The 17,334-nt window shown below is 35.8% G+C and overlaps 1 protein-coding gene across 4 annotated transcripts in view; it reads right to left on the bottom strand.

Moving 5' to 3' along the window:
• The window catches only part of MYO6 (myosin VI), a 147,233-nt gene that overhangs the window by 73,804 nt on the left and 56,095 nt on the right, over positions 1-17,334 (bottom strand). For all 4 annotated transcript variants that reach the window (XM_047858979.1, XM_047858981.1, XM_047858982.1 and 1 more), the window contains exons 2-5: positions 14,759-14,897; positions 9,413-9,482; positions 5,138-5,211; positions 1,255-1,384 (exon numbers count right to left, since the gene is read on the bottom strand). In XM_047858979.1, coding sequence (XP_047714935.1) covers positions 1,255-1,384; positions 5,138-5,211; positions 9,413-9,482; positions 14,759-14,875 — 391 coding nt within the window. In that variant the 5' untranslated portion in view covers positions 14,876-14,897. The remainder of the gene's footprint in view (positions 1-1,254; positions 1,385-5,137; positions 5,212-9,412; positions 9,483-14,758; positions 14,898-17,334) is intronic.

Raw genomic sequence — 17,334 nt, 5'->3', positions numbered from 1 at the left:
AGCAATCTGTTCCACTCACTTTCATATCATTCTAAATATGTTTAACAGTAAAGAACTAAAAATAAAAGTCAGTTTATTTACATTTTGAACATATAATTTCTCTCCAGTAATGAGCTTGGTCATATTCAGGTTCTAAGGATTTTGTACCATTTTGCTAGCTCATAGAAAGCATACTAATGCCCATCAGAGCATCTCAGAACTAAAAGTCAATCTGCTATTGCACTGGATTTGGGTGACATAGTCACTCTGTGTAGTAGTACACAGTACACAAGTCAGCCAAATTAGGAAGTGAAGCCTGGCTTGGCCAAAACACAGACATGAAAAGAAAGCCCAAAGCAAAACAGACTGCACCAAGAACTAGTACCAAAACATGTCAGCACTTAACTGTTGGTTATGTCTGGATCCAAAGGGTTAATTAACATCTTTGTACTTGCAGTCACCAGCTATGAGAGTATGTGTGTCAAAAAACTCCATCTCTATGTTCCTCAGAGCTAAAGTCCTTCAAGATGAGAGAAAACCTGGGCACCTGGGTGGCTCACTCAGTTAAGCATCTGACTTTGGATCAGGTGGTGATCTCACGGTTCATGACTTCAAGCCCCACAATGGGCTCTGAGCCTGCTTGGGATTCTCTCTCTCTCCTTCTCTCTCTGCCCCTTCCTTACTCGTGCTCTCTCCCTCTCTCAAAATAAATAAACTTAAAAAAAAAAAGATGAGAGAAGACCCGAGAAAGGCAAAGACTGCTATCTTCCCACACAGATTCCCTAGAAGCATATATCGTTTTCAATCCTTAACATTCTATAAACCCCTGATGCAAGATAAGGCATGGAAAACGTCAGCTCTTAACAAACTCTTATCTAGCCCTAGTAACACCCTCACAAGTGATGACCTGGGTAACACTGGAAAGTCTGAGCTCCAAAGCTATGAAGAAGGACACTTTCAAGATGGAGCTAATCGTGCTGAGGAGTCAAAAAGAACCATTATGTCAGCTTTTATTATGTCCTACTTTCAACTGGGTGGACAAACTTAAGAGGACACAGACATTTAACAAAAATAATGATGTACAATTGCCCCATTCTGCAAAAGTAGTCTTCCCTATCCAGTATAAGATACATGCTCCTAAATAAAGGTGATACATTCAAAATGCATAAAGGCCCACCAATATACATATTCAATTCATGGTATCTTTTATTATCCCAAAAGAAAAACAGCAAATTTGTATAAGGCAAAAAATTAAAATACAATTAAATTACTTACCAATTGCAAAGACATGAGGTGGCATCGTTCCAAGAGATTTTCCTTGATACGACTTTATTGTTTCTGAAGAATATATTTTAGGTATGTCAAAGTATGGGTTCACTGCAATCAGAATGTTGGCGACATATGTCTAAACAGAAAAGGCATAAATGTAAAATTTTCCAATAGTTCATTTTCATTTAAAACCAAACAAGGGTCAGGGTGCCTGGGTGGCTCAGTGGTTAAGCGTCTGCCTTCGGCCCAGGTCATGATCTTGCAGTTTGTGAGTTTGAGCCCCACATCAGGCCCTGTGCTGACAGCTCAGAGTCTGAAGCCTGCTTGGGATCCTGTGTCTCCTGTTCTCTCTGCTCCTCCTCCACTTGCTCTCGCACATGCGTGTTCTCTTTCCCTCTCTCTCACAAATAAGCATTAAAAAAATTAAATAAAACTAAACAAGGGTCATAGGAAAAAGAAAATTCAGCAAATAGATACCTTTAATTCTCTATATAAATTAGGACTCCTAAATCGGCATTTCCAGCCCTAAATGTTCCCTCTACAGGACCCGTATTTCTCTTTTAATAAATATTTTCATCTTTTCATCCCATCTGCATCTCAAACTCTGCATATCCAAAATCAAGATTATCTCTCTTGACCACCCCACCCCCGCCCCCGCCGTTTGCCTCAAAGAAAATGCTCTCCTCCTGTATGCAACCCCTGCCCCCTGGTTCATGGCATCACCACCAAGCCACAGACAAAGAGCAGTGTCGAAGTCTCCATATCAATTAGCCTTCTTCTGTTGACTCCACTTTATGGAACCCATCCTCCTAGTTCTATTTCTACAGCTCGAGTTTTGGTCATTTATATTCCTCACCTGGACTACTTTATTTACCGTGCTACCGAAGAGCTTAATATAACTCACAGGATCCTCTAGGCCTATCCCCATCACTGAACGCCAAAGACTGATTTAGTGCTGTGGTGACCACTTGGTCCCAGATTTTTGCAAAACAACATATGCTAACCATTGCCTAGAACACTGACAGGCTAAATGTTTAATGAGCAACTTGTTTGCTTTTAAATTTGGAATTTAACTGTGGTTCTAAAAGACCAGAAAAAAGCACCAATAGGATTTATAAAATTCCTTGTGGGTAGAAAAAGAGTTGTGGTTTAGAAATTAGCAGTGGTTTACTGGCCAAACTAGGGCAGGCAGGACCATATTTTTTCTCTTTTTTACCATACTTTTCTCTTTTCCGCTTCTAGTTGTAGAAGGGAAATGATGTAGAAACCCTGAACTCTCAGATTACTAATCTAAAATTCAGTGAATGCTCTCAAAGATGTTTACTGCAGTGGAATAAAAAAAAAATTTAATTTTTAAATTTTTAAAATATTTCTGTGGGAGACAAAGGAAAGTTACAGAGATATTAGTAACCAATAAAAATGTTAAATGTGAGTTCTACTCAACTCTAAGGAAGAACAGTGATAATTCTGGTTGATGAGAAATAGAAAAATATCAAATGTAAACTCTTATTTCAAACTGTTTCCTCCTCTTCCATATGTTATAGTAATAATAACTAGATGGTTCTTTTGATGGTTTTATAACCAAAAGACATAATTGGCTAAAAAAACATACTAATCATGGCTTCAGTTAACTTTGAAAACACTGGTTTTCCAAAGAGAAGCTGATGATGCCAAACAGCCACTAATAGAGGTCAATTGCCTAACTGCATACGTATCTTCGGTTAAGAAAGATCTAAAAAGCTAGGAATAACCCTAAAATACTCCAGAGTGATACAGACATTATACATGAGAAACCAAAACTTAAGTTTCACAAATAGATCATTTTTTCTATCAATCATTCAATTTAGAAAAGACTTATAGGTCAACTAAATGTGAAAAAAAGAAAACTAACTTTCTTGAAAGTATAATTAATATGCATGTTAACCTTCAGTTATTAATGGACAGGTCAGCATGTGCAATACCACACCAACAAAGAAACATTAAAAGACCAATGAAAATCCTATGTGTTAAGCTTTTGTATAAACATCCCAAATAAAAATAAAGTATCTCAATTCTTAAAAAGGATAATCATTCTTATAAAAGTAATAAAAATTTTCCAGAGTGCCTGGGTGGCTCAGTTGGTTGAATGTCCAACTTCAGCTCAGGTCATGAACTCACGGTTTGTGAGCTCGTGTCTCTGCTGTCAGCACAGAGCCCGCTTCGGATCCTCTGTCTCCCTCTCTCTCTCTGCCCTTCCCCTACTTGCTCTCTCTCTCAAAAATAAATAAAATATTTAAAAATTTTTAAAAAGTAATAAAAATTTTCCAAACTTCTAGAAAAAATATACAATTAAAATTTGCTCAAATAAATATGATTGCTCTACCACCAAGTTATTAATATAAGACATGTACAGGCAAAATAGTGACCAGTTCTACTTCAAAGATTAACAAATCTGTTAAAACAAATTTGTTTTGGGGCGCCTGGGTGGCTCAGTCGGTAAAGCATCTGACTTCAGCTCAGGTCACGATCTCGCGGTCTGTGAGTTCGAGCCCTGCATCAGGCTCTGGGCTGATGGCTCAGAGCCTGGAGCCTACTTCCGATTCTGTGTCTCCCTCTCTCTCTGCCCCTCCCCCATTCATGCTCTATCTCTCTCTGTCTCGAAAATAAATAAACGTTAAAAAAAAAAATTAAAAAAAAAATTTGTTTTAACAAATTTTAAAAATGGGCATTATTTTGGTAACTAAAACAGCATTTAGCACACATCAGATACTCAGTATGAGTCTGCCGACTGAGTGAGTTTTGCTTCTAAATATATTTCTAATCAAGAATAACCAAAAAATAAAAAAATTTAAAAAAATAACCATATATCAACCCAAATATATTCCCTGACTAGTTGAATTTGAAAAAAAAAAAAAAATCAAACAAGAAAGTGAGGACTAATACTATATACAATTGAAAGACAGCAAGTAAACTCTTCTAAAAAGACTAGTTCTATTTCCCAGCTGTCACTACTTGGACAGATGGCAAAGACAAAGGTAATTTAGTCAGAATTAAGTGAGTATAATTAGGAGAATTGATAGTGATATAAAAGATTAAGACTGCTATTTGATCTGGGAAGAGTCAAAGAAGCCATGTGTTTTCTTCTTTCAAAAATAATGGAGTCCCATCTTTAGAACAGGAGAACTACAGTGTGGTAATTTATCTCCAGCCAACAAAGGAATTTACAAGTAGGTCATATTAAAATAAAAACCTCATACATACCCAATGAATAATTATAATTAAAACATACCAGTTAAGTATCCATCTGAAAAATGTGGTATAAACCCTAACTTATATTAAAAGCATTGTCTTTCATTTTTTAATATTCTGGTTTTTTAAGGTAAGTCATCTCGGGTTTAATGAAATACTGCAACTATTTCTATGATCAGTGTTTTGATGTTCTTAAGATTTCCTCAGGCACTGCCTTCTACTTTAATGTACATTTCTTTATCATCAAAATTTTTATTTCAACATATATTCTTTATAGTTATCTTAAATTTTTGCAGAATACTGTGAATAGTGAATTAACGTATCTATAGACATATACCAAAAATAAGAAATCAAAACCCAAAATAATTAATTTTTTTAAAATAATTGGACATTTTAAAGTCTGAAAGATAATGCTCTGAATTCATTGTTTCATTCCACAAATATTTATTAAGTGCCTATGATGTATAATCCATGTTCCTAGCCATGGAATTAGAGCAGTAAATTTTAGAAAAAAATCCTTATCCACATGGAGGTCATACTCTATTCAATAGGCTCAGAACAAGATTTGCTCTGTTAGAAAATTTCAAGCTTAACAAAATCAAACAGTAGCATGTAAAACAATTATCCCCACAAAAGCCTAAATCATAGGTAAAATACTTACATAAATTCTGTCTTTACTGTATCGAACTTTGATATTATGAAGAAGAGTGGCTTCATTTAAATACATTAGTGAACCTGAAACATAAAATTTGTAAATCTTTAAATATTTCAAAAGTAAAATCAAATAAATACTATCTAAATCTGAATCACTTTGATCCAAGCTAAAAATCCACCTACTAGGCTAGATTTAATTCCATCTTTTTAAAACACTGATACATGTAAACCCCAGAGGCCAATTTAAAATACCTCCAATCTACACATGTGTTACAGTGATATCATTAAACAACATAGTTCCAACCAGGTAAGTACATCTAGCAAATACCAGGTGAGTACACATTAATGAACACTGGTTAAAAAGTTCAGTACAATTCAAGTGGAAAGAAAGTACTACTTCAGATAGCATTGATTTTAATACACTTTCAATACAACAAAGTGAATCCACTAATTAAATCTGATGCTCAGAATTTTACAGAAAAACTACAAAAGATAAAATTTTAGAATGAGTGGGGCCATCAGATCAGTCAGTACTTCACAACTGATATAAGAGTCCTGCAAAAATGGTATGTGTTAACCCAGGACATGCAACTACTCAACAACACAATCAGGGTAGAAATCTTATTTTTCTGAGATCTGCTCTACTCATATGTCAGAGTATAATATTACATTATATACACACACACACACACACACACACACACATATATATACAATATTGTTAATGTGCCTTATATAATATGTAACATTAAAATAATATAATGTACTCTGATTTACTCTATTCTCCCAGCCTAATCTACTCTCCCAGCCCTCCAATCACTTGAGTTTCATTTCTCCATTTCTACCACATGCTGGAGTAGACAAAACCACTTTTTCCCAACCACTTTGTTTCTATTATTAGCATTTTCTCTTTTCTCCAATCCATCCAGACTACTCATCACATGAATCTATGCTAGAAAACTAATTAAAAAGCTCTCTCCTCCTCAAAATATATCAGTGAGATTCCATCAACAACCAAAGTCCATTTTCAAGTCTGATATTCAAGTCCTTTATTAAACTTGCATTCAACTGATCTTTTCATATAATTTTCCACAACTCCCTTTACTATGGTCTAACTTGCAGGCAGACTAAACTACTTATCAAAAACCCAAACATATTCATGCATTGGACTCCACCTCTATATCTCTAGGTGTCAAAAATCTACCTATCCTCTAAGGTCAGTTCAAAAATTATCTCTCAAAGGAAAATTCCCCATTCTCGCTGCTACCACCACCACCACCACCACTAGAACTACTACTTTCTTCTTTGTACTTTCTTTATGGTACTTAGCCCAGACTGCCTGTATGATGACTATCATTTTGTATATATCTGATTTTGGCTACTAAACCAGATAGATCCTTGAGGGCAGAACTATGTCTGCTTAATTTGCTTGTTTACTTAATCCTTCATGGAAGTCGTACTTACACCTACACTGTATATATGCCTAACATAAAATTCAGTACCTAATCAATTCTGTCAAACAAGAGTCTCTTGCTATATCTATCTCAATAAAGACTGCCCATGCTTCTATAGTCATATAATGTAGCCAGTTCACTTTCACAGAACATGTATCTCACTGTTTCCTAATGCCACTTAAGGCAGAATAAAACAAGAAGTAAGTTGGTGGGTGAAGCCTCCTAACAGATGAATGGCATCTTTCCCTTGAATTGAGAAAGATTTAGAGGAGTTAGGCAGCAGAGGTGTATCCAATTTAGGTTCTGGTCACCAACCTTTCTATATCCCTGCACTTCTCCCACCTTCGTCCCAGGAGCCTGACTTACATGTCATCTTTTCTTATCGATGTTCAACCACTCCCCCATCTCTCACCTTCTTCTGAACAACCATTGTGAAATACCATTTACCTTTCCACATCTTAATGAAAATGGAATAGCCCATGCATTACAATTTAAGAAGAAGATCCTTGTGTCCATTGGCAGATATTTTAATTGAGTTTCATTAACAGATATTCCTGAAATATCTGGGGATGTGTTGGTGGAAGAAGGTAAAGGAAATGAGAGCAAGCAGTCATTCACATGTCACTACAGATTTAAATGATTTGCGTTCCCAGGGCAGCGTATTGTGGGAGTAGGAATTCTTACTTAAAGGAAGCAGAGAGAATATCATACAACCAAGTTCTAAAATATTAATGGATCAGGGGTGCCTGGGTGGCTCAGTCGGTTAAGCATCCAATGTCAGCTCAGGTCATGATCTCACAGTTCATGGGTTCGAGCCCCGCATCAGGCTGTGTGCTGACAGCTCAAAGCCTGGAGCCTGCTTCAGATTCTGTGTCTCCCTCTCTCTCTGCCCCTCCCCTGCTCATGCTCTGTCTCTGTCTCTCAACAATAAATAAATGTTAAAAAAAAATTATTATTAATGCATTAGAAACAATTCAAAACCATTTATTATGTTTAGCTACATGTGGATATATAAACAAAAAAACATTATTATAATATGTGAACAGGATTAATTCATAGTTCTGAATGTCCCAGGAAGTTTTAACAGAACAGAATTCTCTCTTATTTTATATATAGTAAAATCTCATTCTTTCTTTTGCACTTTCTTTTCAGTTTTTGTTGTTGTTGTTGTTGTTGTGATTGCTGTTAAGACAAATTCTCCATCAATTTTGAGAAATTGGGAAAACGGAAATCCAAATTTTTTTCCTCAATCTCTTACACCAAATAATAACAGCTACCATTTGAGAGACTGATGAAGGTCAGGCACTACACCACGGATTTTAAATACATCATCTCTAAACATGCCACATACACATTATTACTCCCATTTTACAGATGAGATGCTCTAAGAGGAGAGATAAATTGCTCACAGGCACACATCTTTCTAACAGCATAGTCAGAATGTGAACTCAGGCTCTCCCTGAGTCCCTTGTGTCTCCTATTACTCCACTATTCCATGCTGTCCCATCCATACTTGGGACATTAGAGGCTTACTCAAATGTGAACTCTAAAGAAAAATCAACAAGGACAAAATACATTCCTTTCTCTTACCTTTTTTTGTCTTTAAGATTTTATTTTTAAAATACACCCAATGTGGGGTTTGAACCCAAAACCCTAAAATCAAGAATTGCATGCTCTACCAACAGAGCCAATCAGGCACCTCTTACCTGTTTTAAATGGAGAATTGTTTTGTTTTGTTTTTAATGTTTATTTATTTTTGAGAGAGAGACAGGGTGCCAGCAGGGGAGGGGCAGAGAGAGAGGGAGATACAGGATCTGAAGCAAGTTCTAGGCTCCAAAGTCAGCAGAGAACTCGATGCGGGGCTCAACTCACAAACCGTGAGATCATGACCTGAACCGAAGTTGGACACTTAACTGACTAAGCCACTCAGGTACCTCGTTAAGTAGACAGTTTTTAATGTCAGATACCATTAATGATACCAAGACAACTGGATATGATTCTTAAATATTTACTGCCAAATAAAAAAAATGAAACTGCTTAACCTTGAAAACAAAAGAATAAACATGGCCTGGTTCACTGTATAGTTTTTCCACCAAACATGCTAAGGTAAAATATAATGTCCTAAAATCAATTTTTCAATTAGTACTTATACATTTAAAGAATTTTTTAAGTTAATTTATTTTGAGAGAGAGAGAGAGAGACAGAGAGAGAGAGAGCGCGCGCACAAGCTGGGGAGGGGCAGAGAGATGGAGAGACAGAATCCCAAGCAGGCTTCACGCCATCAGTGCAGAGTCCGATGCAGGGCTCGAACTGACAAACCGCAAGATCATGACCTGAGCAGAGATCAAGAGTCGGAGGCTCAACCAACTATGCCACCCAGGCTCTTCTTATTATACATTTTTTTAATGTCTGTTTCCTTTAAACAGTGACATTAAATGGGTCCTCTTGACTCAACTTCCAAATTACTGAACCACATATACTACCATAAAAATCATCTGATTCTAGAGGAGGCTCAAAATAACTCTTTCCAAACTGTTAACAAGAGATCTTTAGTTCAGGCTTCATAGTAAATTATTACCATTCCCCACATTTACACAACTGAGATAACACTAAAAGGGCATTCAAGAGACTCTTTCACCAAAGTGCAAATGTGAAACAATAATGAATTCAGGACTTTTGAGCTCCTCCATTCACATGAACCTTCATGTCAAAAGGCTACATTTCTTCTGAACCAGTATAGTATACCTAGTAATATAACCACTGGTTTATTTTTTGGAAGGATAGCTTCCTTTTCTGTGCTAAGAACTATTTTTTAACTTGATACTTACAATTATCTTCCACATCTTTTTTGCTGTCTTCTTCTGCAGGGAACACTTGGTTTATGAGAGCCAAAAATGTCTAACAAAAAAACAAGAGCTCATTAAACTAGCAGCTTATAAACAGTAAGAAAAATAAATGAACTTAATTGGTTGCATATATTGTAATAATAGCAGTAATATGCTCTTCACTAAAACATAATACAAGATCCTTCTATTAAATAAATCACTAACCCAAAAAGAGGATAATAACTTTACTCAAATATTATGCACTTTTATCATGAATATAAAATCAATAATAGAAATCAATAAAAAACATCCTGGTCTCTAACACCCAGAATGAGACAAAATAAGAAATATATTAATATTTAAAAAAAAAATTTTTTTTAAGTTTTATTTCTTTGGAGAGAACGAGCAGGAAGGGTAGGGGCAGAAAGAAGGGGAGAGAGAGAATCCCAAGCATGATGAGGGGCTCAAACTCATGAGCCATGAGATTACAACCTGAGCCAAAATCAAGAGTCAGACACTTAAACCAACTGACCTACCCAGGTGCCCCTCAGAAGTAACTAAATATTAAATTTACATGGTATGTACTTTAGCAACTTTTTAAAAAATAAAATTTTTAATGTTTGTATATACAGTGATTTTATTGCAAAAAAAAAAAAAGTAACATTCGGTCAGTCAGATATACCAACAGCACAGACTATTATTTAATTAATGCTATTGTTTGAGTAAAACATATTAGATCCAAATTCCTGTACAGAAATGTGTCAGAAATATAAACAGTATCCAAAACTATGTGGTTCATAAAATTACAGATATCTATGAATGAATCTGTATTTATTATATCACTTAAATGCTATGGCAGAAACTCTAGAATTAAGATAGTATCTTGCAAGAGAGAATTACACCTAAAGAGAATTAAATTTTATTCATATCATTCTAGCAGTTATTTATAAATTTGTACTTCTCAAACAATTACAATTACTCTTGTGGTTGAAGTTTCCATCCATATCAAATAAAACTCTAAGGAAAAATGTTCAATTATTTTAAAATAATATTTGTAGGTCTACATATGTACATATATGCAAGAGTGTAACACAAAGCTACTGCTATAAAGAGTAAAATCCAGGCTGCTGGTAATACCTCAACTGAAAGTCACACCTAAATTAGAAAACTTTTATGTCCTAAAAACTCTGGAAGTTAATTATTTGGAACCCAGTACACATGTTCTTTCTTAATGTTATAAATGTGCAAAGGTTTAGAGGATAGACCACAAAATCAGAACTGATCCATAATGTATTAAGTATATTAATGGTAATATAAAGCAATCCACAATTTATAACAATGATTCTATAGGAAAACGTATTAAAAAATAACTGGTAAAGTCACAGACATTAGCATTCTTTCACAGATGTGGAAAATGGGGTAAGGACTCCTCAGACCCAGGTTTGGGTTCTATCTTGTTAGGAGCCACGTGAAACAGAAGAGGTTCCAGAAAGTCAGAAAATGGAGAAGTGGAAGACAACAAAATCCTAGAATGGAAAGGTTAAGAGCAGGAGTAAAAGGCCAGTAATGAGTCCTAAAATATAGTTTCCCTCCCTCCTTCATCCCCCAGTTACCACCAGCCCTCATCTTCTCTCCTTTACTGCCTTCTTTCTCAATAAGAAAGAAAATTTGTTTCATTAAAGCAATTGTTTTCTTTTACAGGGAGGATGCTTTTTCTCCTATCAAGGGAAGATCACATAACAAAGCACACACTAATCACCAGCAGTAAACATGTACCACACATCAAACACAGCACATCAAGCTCCAATGACCAAATGGACAAATACGTTTCTGCATTTGAGAAGATTATAGTCTAGTAGGGAGGGACAGAGAAATGTAAACAAACATTTCTGATAAAATATTACAGGCAGCTAAGAATTTTTACCACTCCTCCTAAGAAGTAATCAACAGTAAATTCTACTGCATAGGAGGAGGAGGAAGAGATGGGGCATCTGTGGAAAAAATTCATAAAGGAGGTGACCTCAATCAGAATCTTGAGAAATAAATAGTATTTGCTAAGTAAAAAACTATGGAAAGTGGCATTGCAAGTAAAATGAGTACTGTGAGCAAGGACACTAAGCACCCAAAACCATCTGGTTTATGGTGAAGGCTTGATAAACACTGGAGAGGAAGAATGGAAGAAAAGGAGGAACAGACACACTAGAAATAAGCAGATGCCAGGAGTATGAGGAGGAAATGGTTGGTTGATAAAAGATAAGACTAGCAAAGTAGAGAGAGAAAGAAAATGTAGACCCTTAATAAGCCATATATTGAGGGCTTTAGCTTGAAGTCCAGTCTGCTGCAAATAGGGAACATGAAATCGATTTAGAGGTTCAAGACAGCATTTTTAACAGAATAAAAGATATTAGAAAACATCAGAATGCATCAGTAATAATGTTTCATTCATGAATATGCATTCACATGCACAATACTACTTCCTGACATGTATAATCTCTTTCTTATTTTTTAAATTTTTTTTTCAACGTTTTTTATTTATTTTTGGGACAGAGAGAAAGAGAGCATGAACGGGGGAGGGGCAGAGAGAGAGGGAGACACAGCCTGGGAAACAGGCTCCAGGCTCCGAGCCATCAGCCCAGAGCCTGACGCGGGGCTCCAACTCCCGGACCGCGAGACTGTGACCTGGCTGAAGTCGGCCGCTTAACCGACTGCGCCACCCAGGCGCCCTTCTCTTTCTTATAAATACACACACATACAACACACATATCAAATGCAATGTAAAATCTATTTCTTACTATTGGTCACAATCAGAAAATTTTAAAAGCCATTACTATCATCAAAGACATGTTTCCCACTAGAGCCAAACACACCCTCTTCCATTCTTTCTACTGCATCAGCAAACAGATCTACTGGACTTGTCCATCACTTTATGCACTTAATTCCTTAATATTCAAAAGATGATGATCTCTCTACCAGGAATTACCTAAGTAAAAGATTGCTTCTCTTATGGATCTTTTTAACTGTATGATTATTATGTCATTTTATAACTTATTAAGACCCAGCTCAGAGAGTAGGGAAAAAAATCAAAGTTAGAAGCAATCCCTGTGAATTTGTTAACCTCCAAAACATTTTTACGGAAAGAAGCTTCTTCATTTATAGAATAACCTACAGATCCATAAGTTTTCATAACTCCACATTTTAAATCTTAAGTGTTTTTATTGGTTCTCTAGATGTACCTGATTAATACTAATAAGGCACAGTTGAAAGCACATAAGATATTTAAAATATGAAAAAGCATATATTCATAAATCAAGTTTCCTCTATGACTGAATTGAATTATTTTGTGGATATAACAAAATATGTATAGCAGAATATACCTAGAAAATAATACTTTTCATTTCATTGCAGCCTTTTCATTTACTGTGCTTATGAAATACATTAAACAAAAATGAAAAAAGACTTTGAAGGATAATGAAAGGCTCACTAAATTTCTATCCCTCCCTAAATATACTACTTTGACATACTGATCATTTTGAATTAAACGGCTCTTGAGAAACAGCAGGTGAAAGAATGCCACTGTCACCCTCCTTTTTATCCCTGAAATCAGGACATAAAATTCCTATGTGAAAAGTGACCTCCCTGTACCAGGAAGAAAGAAGAGAAAGGGAATCAAGGCCAAGAGAAATCTATAATTAGTCATACTAACTCTTATCTTCCTAATTACTTCACCACAATGTACTACCCTTAGCCCAAACCCCATTTGCCTTATCACTTCTTCACAAATTTTTTTGTTTCTTTGTCAAAAAGGTACAAAACCTGTCTCCTCTGGTCACTTCTTTGGATCTTCATTCTCTTGTGAAGGTTCCCAAGTACATGTAAAAATTTAATAAAAATGGTATGCTTTTTAACAGTGACTCTGTCTTATGTCAGTTGATTCTTAGGTCCAGCCAGGGACCTGAAAGGGTAGAGGAAAATTTTCCTTCCCCTACAATTTCAAATACATGAAAATAATTGAACTTATTTCTTAACCCTTTCATTCTCTGAACATGTATGGCATTGTAAGTACAAAGAGGTCCTTGGTTAATAAGAAGAAAAACTAGAAACACTTTGTGTTTTCTTGCCTGAGAGCATCTTTAATTGGCCTCCTCTAACATGGCACATTATATATTATGCATTTAGGTTCCTGGGTTGTTTACAGTAACAGAATAGTTTTCTCTGTGAAAAGACCTCATGAGAGATCCACCTTGTTTTTCTAAGGTTCCCAGAAGGATGGCAGTCATATGGCATTAGTTAACCATGTATCAGTAGAATATAAATTATTCACGAACATTCTCAAAGTCTAAAGTAAACAGAAATGACATCAACAAATTTAATTTAGTAAGAGGTGTTTAACAGTATTTATTAAACTGAAAATTGTTAAGTTCTCCCACAAAGGCAGACCTTACAGTCCCCATGAAGACCAAAGAGACTCCAGATCACTTTTTCCCCAAACTCCCATTTTGTAATACTGTCTAGTCTATGTCTAGGCATAAAAAGAAATAGGGGCGCCTGGGTGGCTCAGTCAATTAAGCATCTGACTTTGGCTCAGGTCATGGTCTCAAGGTTCTCATGGGTTCAAGGCCCATGTCAGGCTCTGTGCTGACAGCTCAGAGCCTGGAACCTGCTTTGGATTCTGTGTCTCCCTCTCTTTCTGCCCCTTCCCTACTCATGCTCTGACTCTATCTCTCAAAAATAAATGAACATTGAAAAAAAAAAAAAACCAAAAAAGAAAATAAACAGATGCCATGTGTACAAAATTAAAGTATGCTTTTATGTTTTAAAAACTATCATTATAACAAAAAGCTATCATTATAACACAATAATAATAGATAGGTATGTTTAAGACTTAAGTATCTGTACTTAATAGAATATGCTCTATCAAGTATCTAATCTCATGCTAATAAATTTAAGTAAATAAAAAGCTTAAGAAAATCATCTAGAAGCTAATGCAAAAAGCAAAATTTGGTAAAATAATCCCATTCACTTTTCATACTTTTGTAATATATTGACTACATCACAGACATATTAATAACTTGAGCAATATAAGGAATAAAAATGTTACTGTTCATATTTTATCATATAACTATTTCTTAAAAATGATATGAAAGGCTCACTAGATTTGTCTGATTTTATGATAGGATCCCATTTTTCCCCTACGATATAAAACAATAAATAACTCACTAGGAAAACTAAGATTCACTTACCAGAAAATTGTTTTCCCTTATACTGAGCTAGGAATATCTATTTCATTAAGAAGGGACACACCTATAGAAAAAAAAAAATCAAATTTTGAAATCTTTCTGAGAAACTCACCTTGCCTTTTTGGTTCAAGGGTTCAATGGTTAAGCTGTCAGGGCCAATATCTACAATATTGCCCATTTGAAATCCATCTGTAGGGTGTGGCGCCCAAACGGGCTTTCCATCCTCCATTTTTGAAGGGAGTATCTATTTTCTGTTTGAAAGGAACAAATAAAACAACATGAATAACTTTGGAAATAAAAAATAAATACTTTTTTAGAAAGCTAACATGTGAATTGCAATTCATAGAAACACATGTCTGACCCTATCACAGGTAAACCCCACCCCCTTTCATCTTGTGGCTGCACCCTGACCCTTTTTATTCACCTTTAGATAAGGACCAAGCAGAGGCTACTCAACCCTCAAGTAACACCTGCTCTGCTACTGCCTTCCTTCAATTGTGATTGCAGTGGAGTACTGCACTTTGAGCAGTACAGAAACCGAAACAGCCATAATGTTCACTTATTGCCCCAGTGTAATTTATAACACTTCCTTTTACTCGCTGAAGTATTCTGGATAGCACAATAAACAGTTGTCCTAGGAACAGATGTTATTGTGTGGAGTTAGCTAAGAGTTTAACAAAAGTCATTGTAGACCTAAAGGGATAAAAATGAGATGTGTGAAAGATTATCTCCTCTGGGAAAATTTCCCTGACAATCTGAAACTACAAGGATGCCTCACCCATGTTGCCCCCTATGGTATCTTCACAGTACCACTCAGCATACTGTTTTTGTTTTTCTTTTTTTACTGAGGTAAAACTTACATACAGTGAAATGTACAAATCCCATGTATACACGTTGGTGAGCTTCGACAACTAGATATACCCATCTAACAAACACTGCCATCAATATATAGAACATTTCCATATAGAACTGAAAGTTCCCTTATACCTCCTCTGGTCAAACCCTAACCCCCATAGGCATCTACTGTTCTGGTTTCTCTCATCACAGATTACTTTTTATCTTTTCTTGAACTTCACATAAATGAAATCTTACCACTTTTGCATATGGCTTATTTGATTCAACAAAATGTTCTTGACAGTCAACCATGTTGTTGTATATACTAGCCCACTGACTGATTATACCACAATTGTTTACCTGTTGTCCTACGGATGGACATTGGGATCGTTTCCAGTTTTTGCCTATTGTGAATTCTAATGTAATTTTTCAAGTGTTCTTCTAAAGCTTCTATGCTTAGTAATCTCATATCTAATATGAGCAATCTCATATCTTTGCAATTCTGTCTTTTGAGAATATGCCAAAGGGTTCATGACATGTAAGACATTTAATTTTAATGAGCTTAGATTCTAGGAGACTAATGGGTAATCACAAATTGGCTAGTGAGTGATCCTAGATGTTCTGGTTTCATCATCTCAGTGGGAACTTATTTTTCATTACTTATCTATACTTAAAGAAAAATTGATACATGTGCCATAAACTCTCCTCTTTTGTGGCATTCTCAAATCTGGGATTTCCCCTGTGGATGTTGTCAAGTCTATTTTCTTATGAAAGTCAAGGATGTATAGTATGTAGTTCAATCAAAAAGCTGGTTACAACTGGCATGTTTGCAATGTACTTGTTGGTTAATGTCTTCAATAGTGAGATGTGCTTTTCCCCATGCAGCAAAGGCTATTAGGATTATGGGTATTCCAAGTTAAGAAATTAAATGAAGATTCTCCACAGAAGTCAATCAGTAACATTGAGCAGACTTACATTACCACACCTTACATCTACACACTTTACCTAAAGAATCATATGTAGTCCCATGGCTTTAAGTACCATCTTTAGGTGAGCGATGCCCAAATTTATTGCTCTAGCCCAGAACACCAGTGAACTGAGTCCTCAGATTTTATGCGTCTAGTGGACATCTTCTCCTCACAAATATACCTAAAAGATGTAACATGATTATTATATTATTACTCTGTCCCACCACCCCAGCCTGTTCTTCCTTATCAGTTAAGGCACCAACAACACTCAGTTCAAATAAAACATGGGGTCATCCTCAATTCTTCTAGCTCCTTGCAAATCCATATCACTCCTCTAAACCTATCAAGTCTACCTCCAACAGGTATCTTATTTTTACCCACTTCTCTGTTTCACCTCTGCCATCCTAGTCAAAACCAACATGGCCTTTTACTAGGACTTCTGTAATTAACTTAGCTTCCCACTGCTACTCTTGCCAATGTGCACAGATCACCAGAAATCCAACTGAAAGGTAAATCTGACCATGTCATTCCTGCTCTATCAGGGCATGAACTAGACCTCTCTGTGTTCCCAAAGCCCAACACAGAGCAGGCAACTTAATATTCACTGGGTGAATGAATGAATTGTTCACACAATTTGGGAAGAGTAAGAGGATATGGTGAACTAGGAAGAGTTGAAAGGTCTTAAAAACCTAAGCTTGAAATTAAGCTCCACCACTGTCTGACTAGCTCTTAAGCAAGTTACTTAATCTCTCTGATCATTATCTTTATCTTTACCCATAAGTGATATCACTTACCTTACAGAATTGCTATGAGGATTAAGTGACATAAAATTGAGATCACCATTCTCATGATACCCAACAGATACTAGTCACACCTCTCCCCTTAT

This window comes from Prionailurus viverrinus, chromosome B2 (assembly GCF_022837055.1).
Source record: "Prionailurus viverrinus isolate Anna chromosome B2, UM_Priviv_1.0, whole genome shotgun sequence".
In the NCBI taxonomy this organism is placed as follows: Eukaryota; Metazoa; Chordata; class Mammalia; order Carnivora; family Felidae; genus Prionailurus; species Prionailurus viverrinus.
Note: the sequence above shows the minus strand (reverse complement) of the source record. Positions and strands in the feature narration are given on the sequence as shown.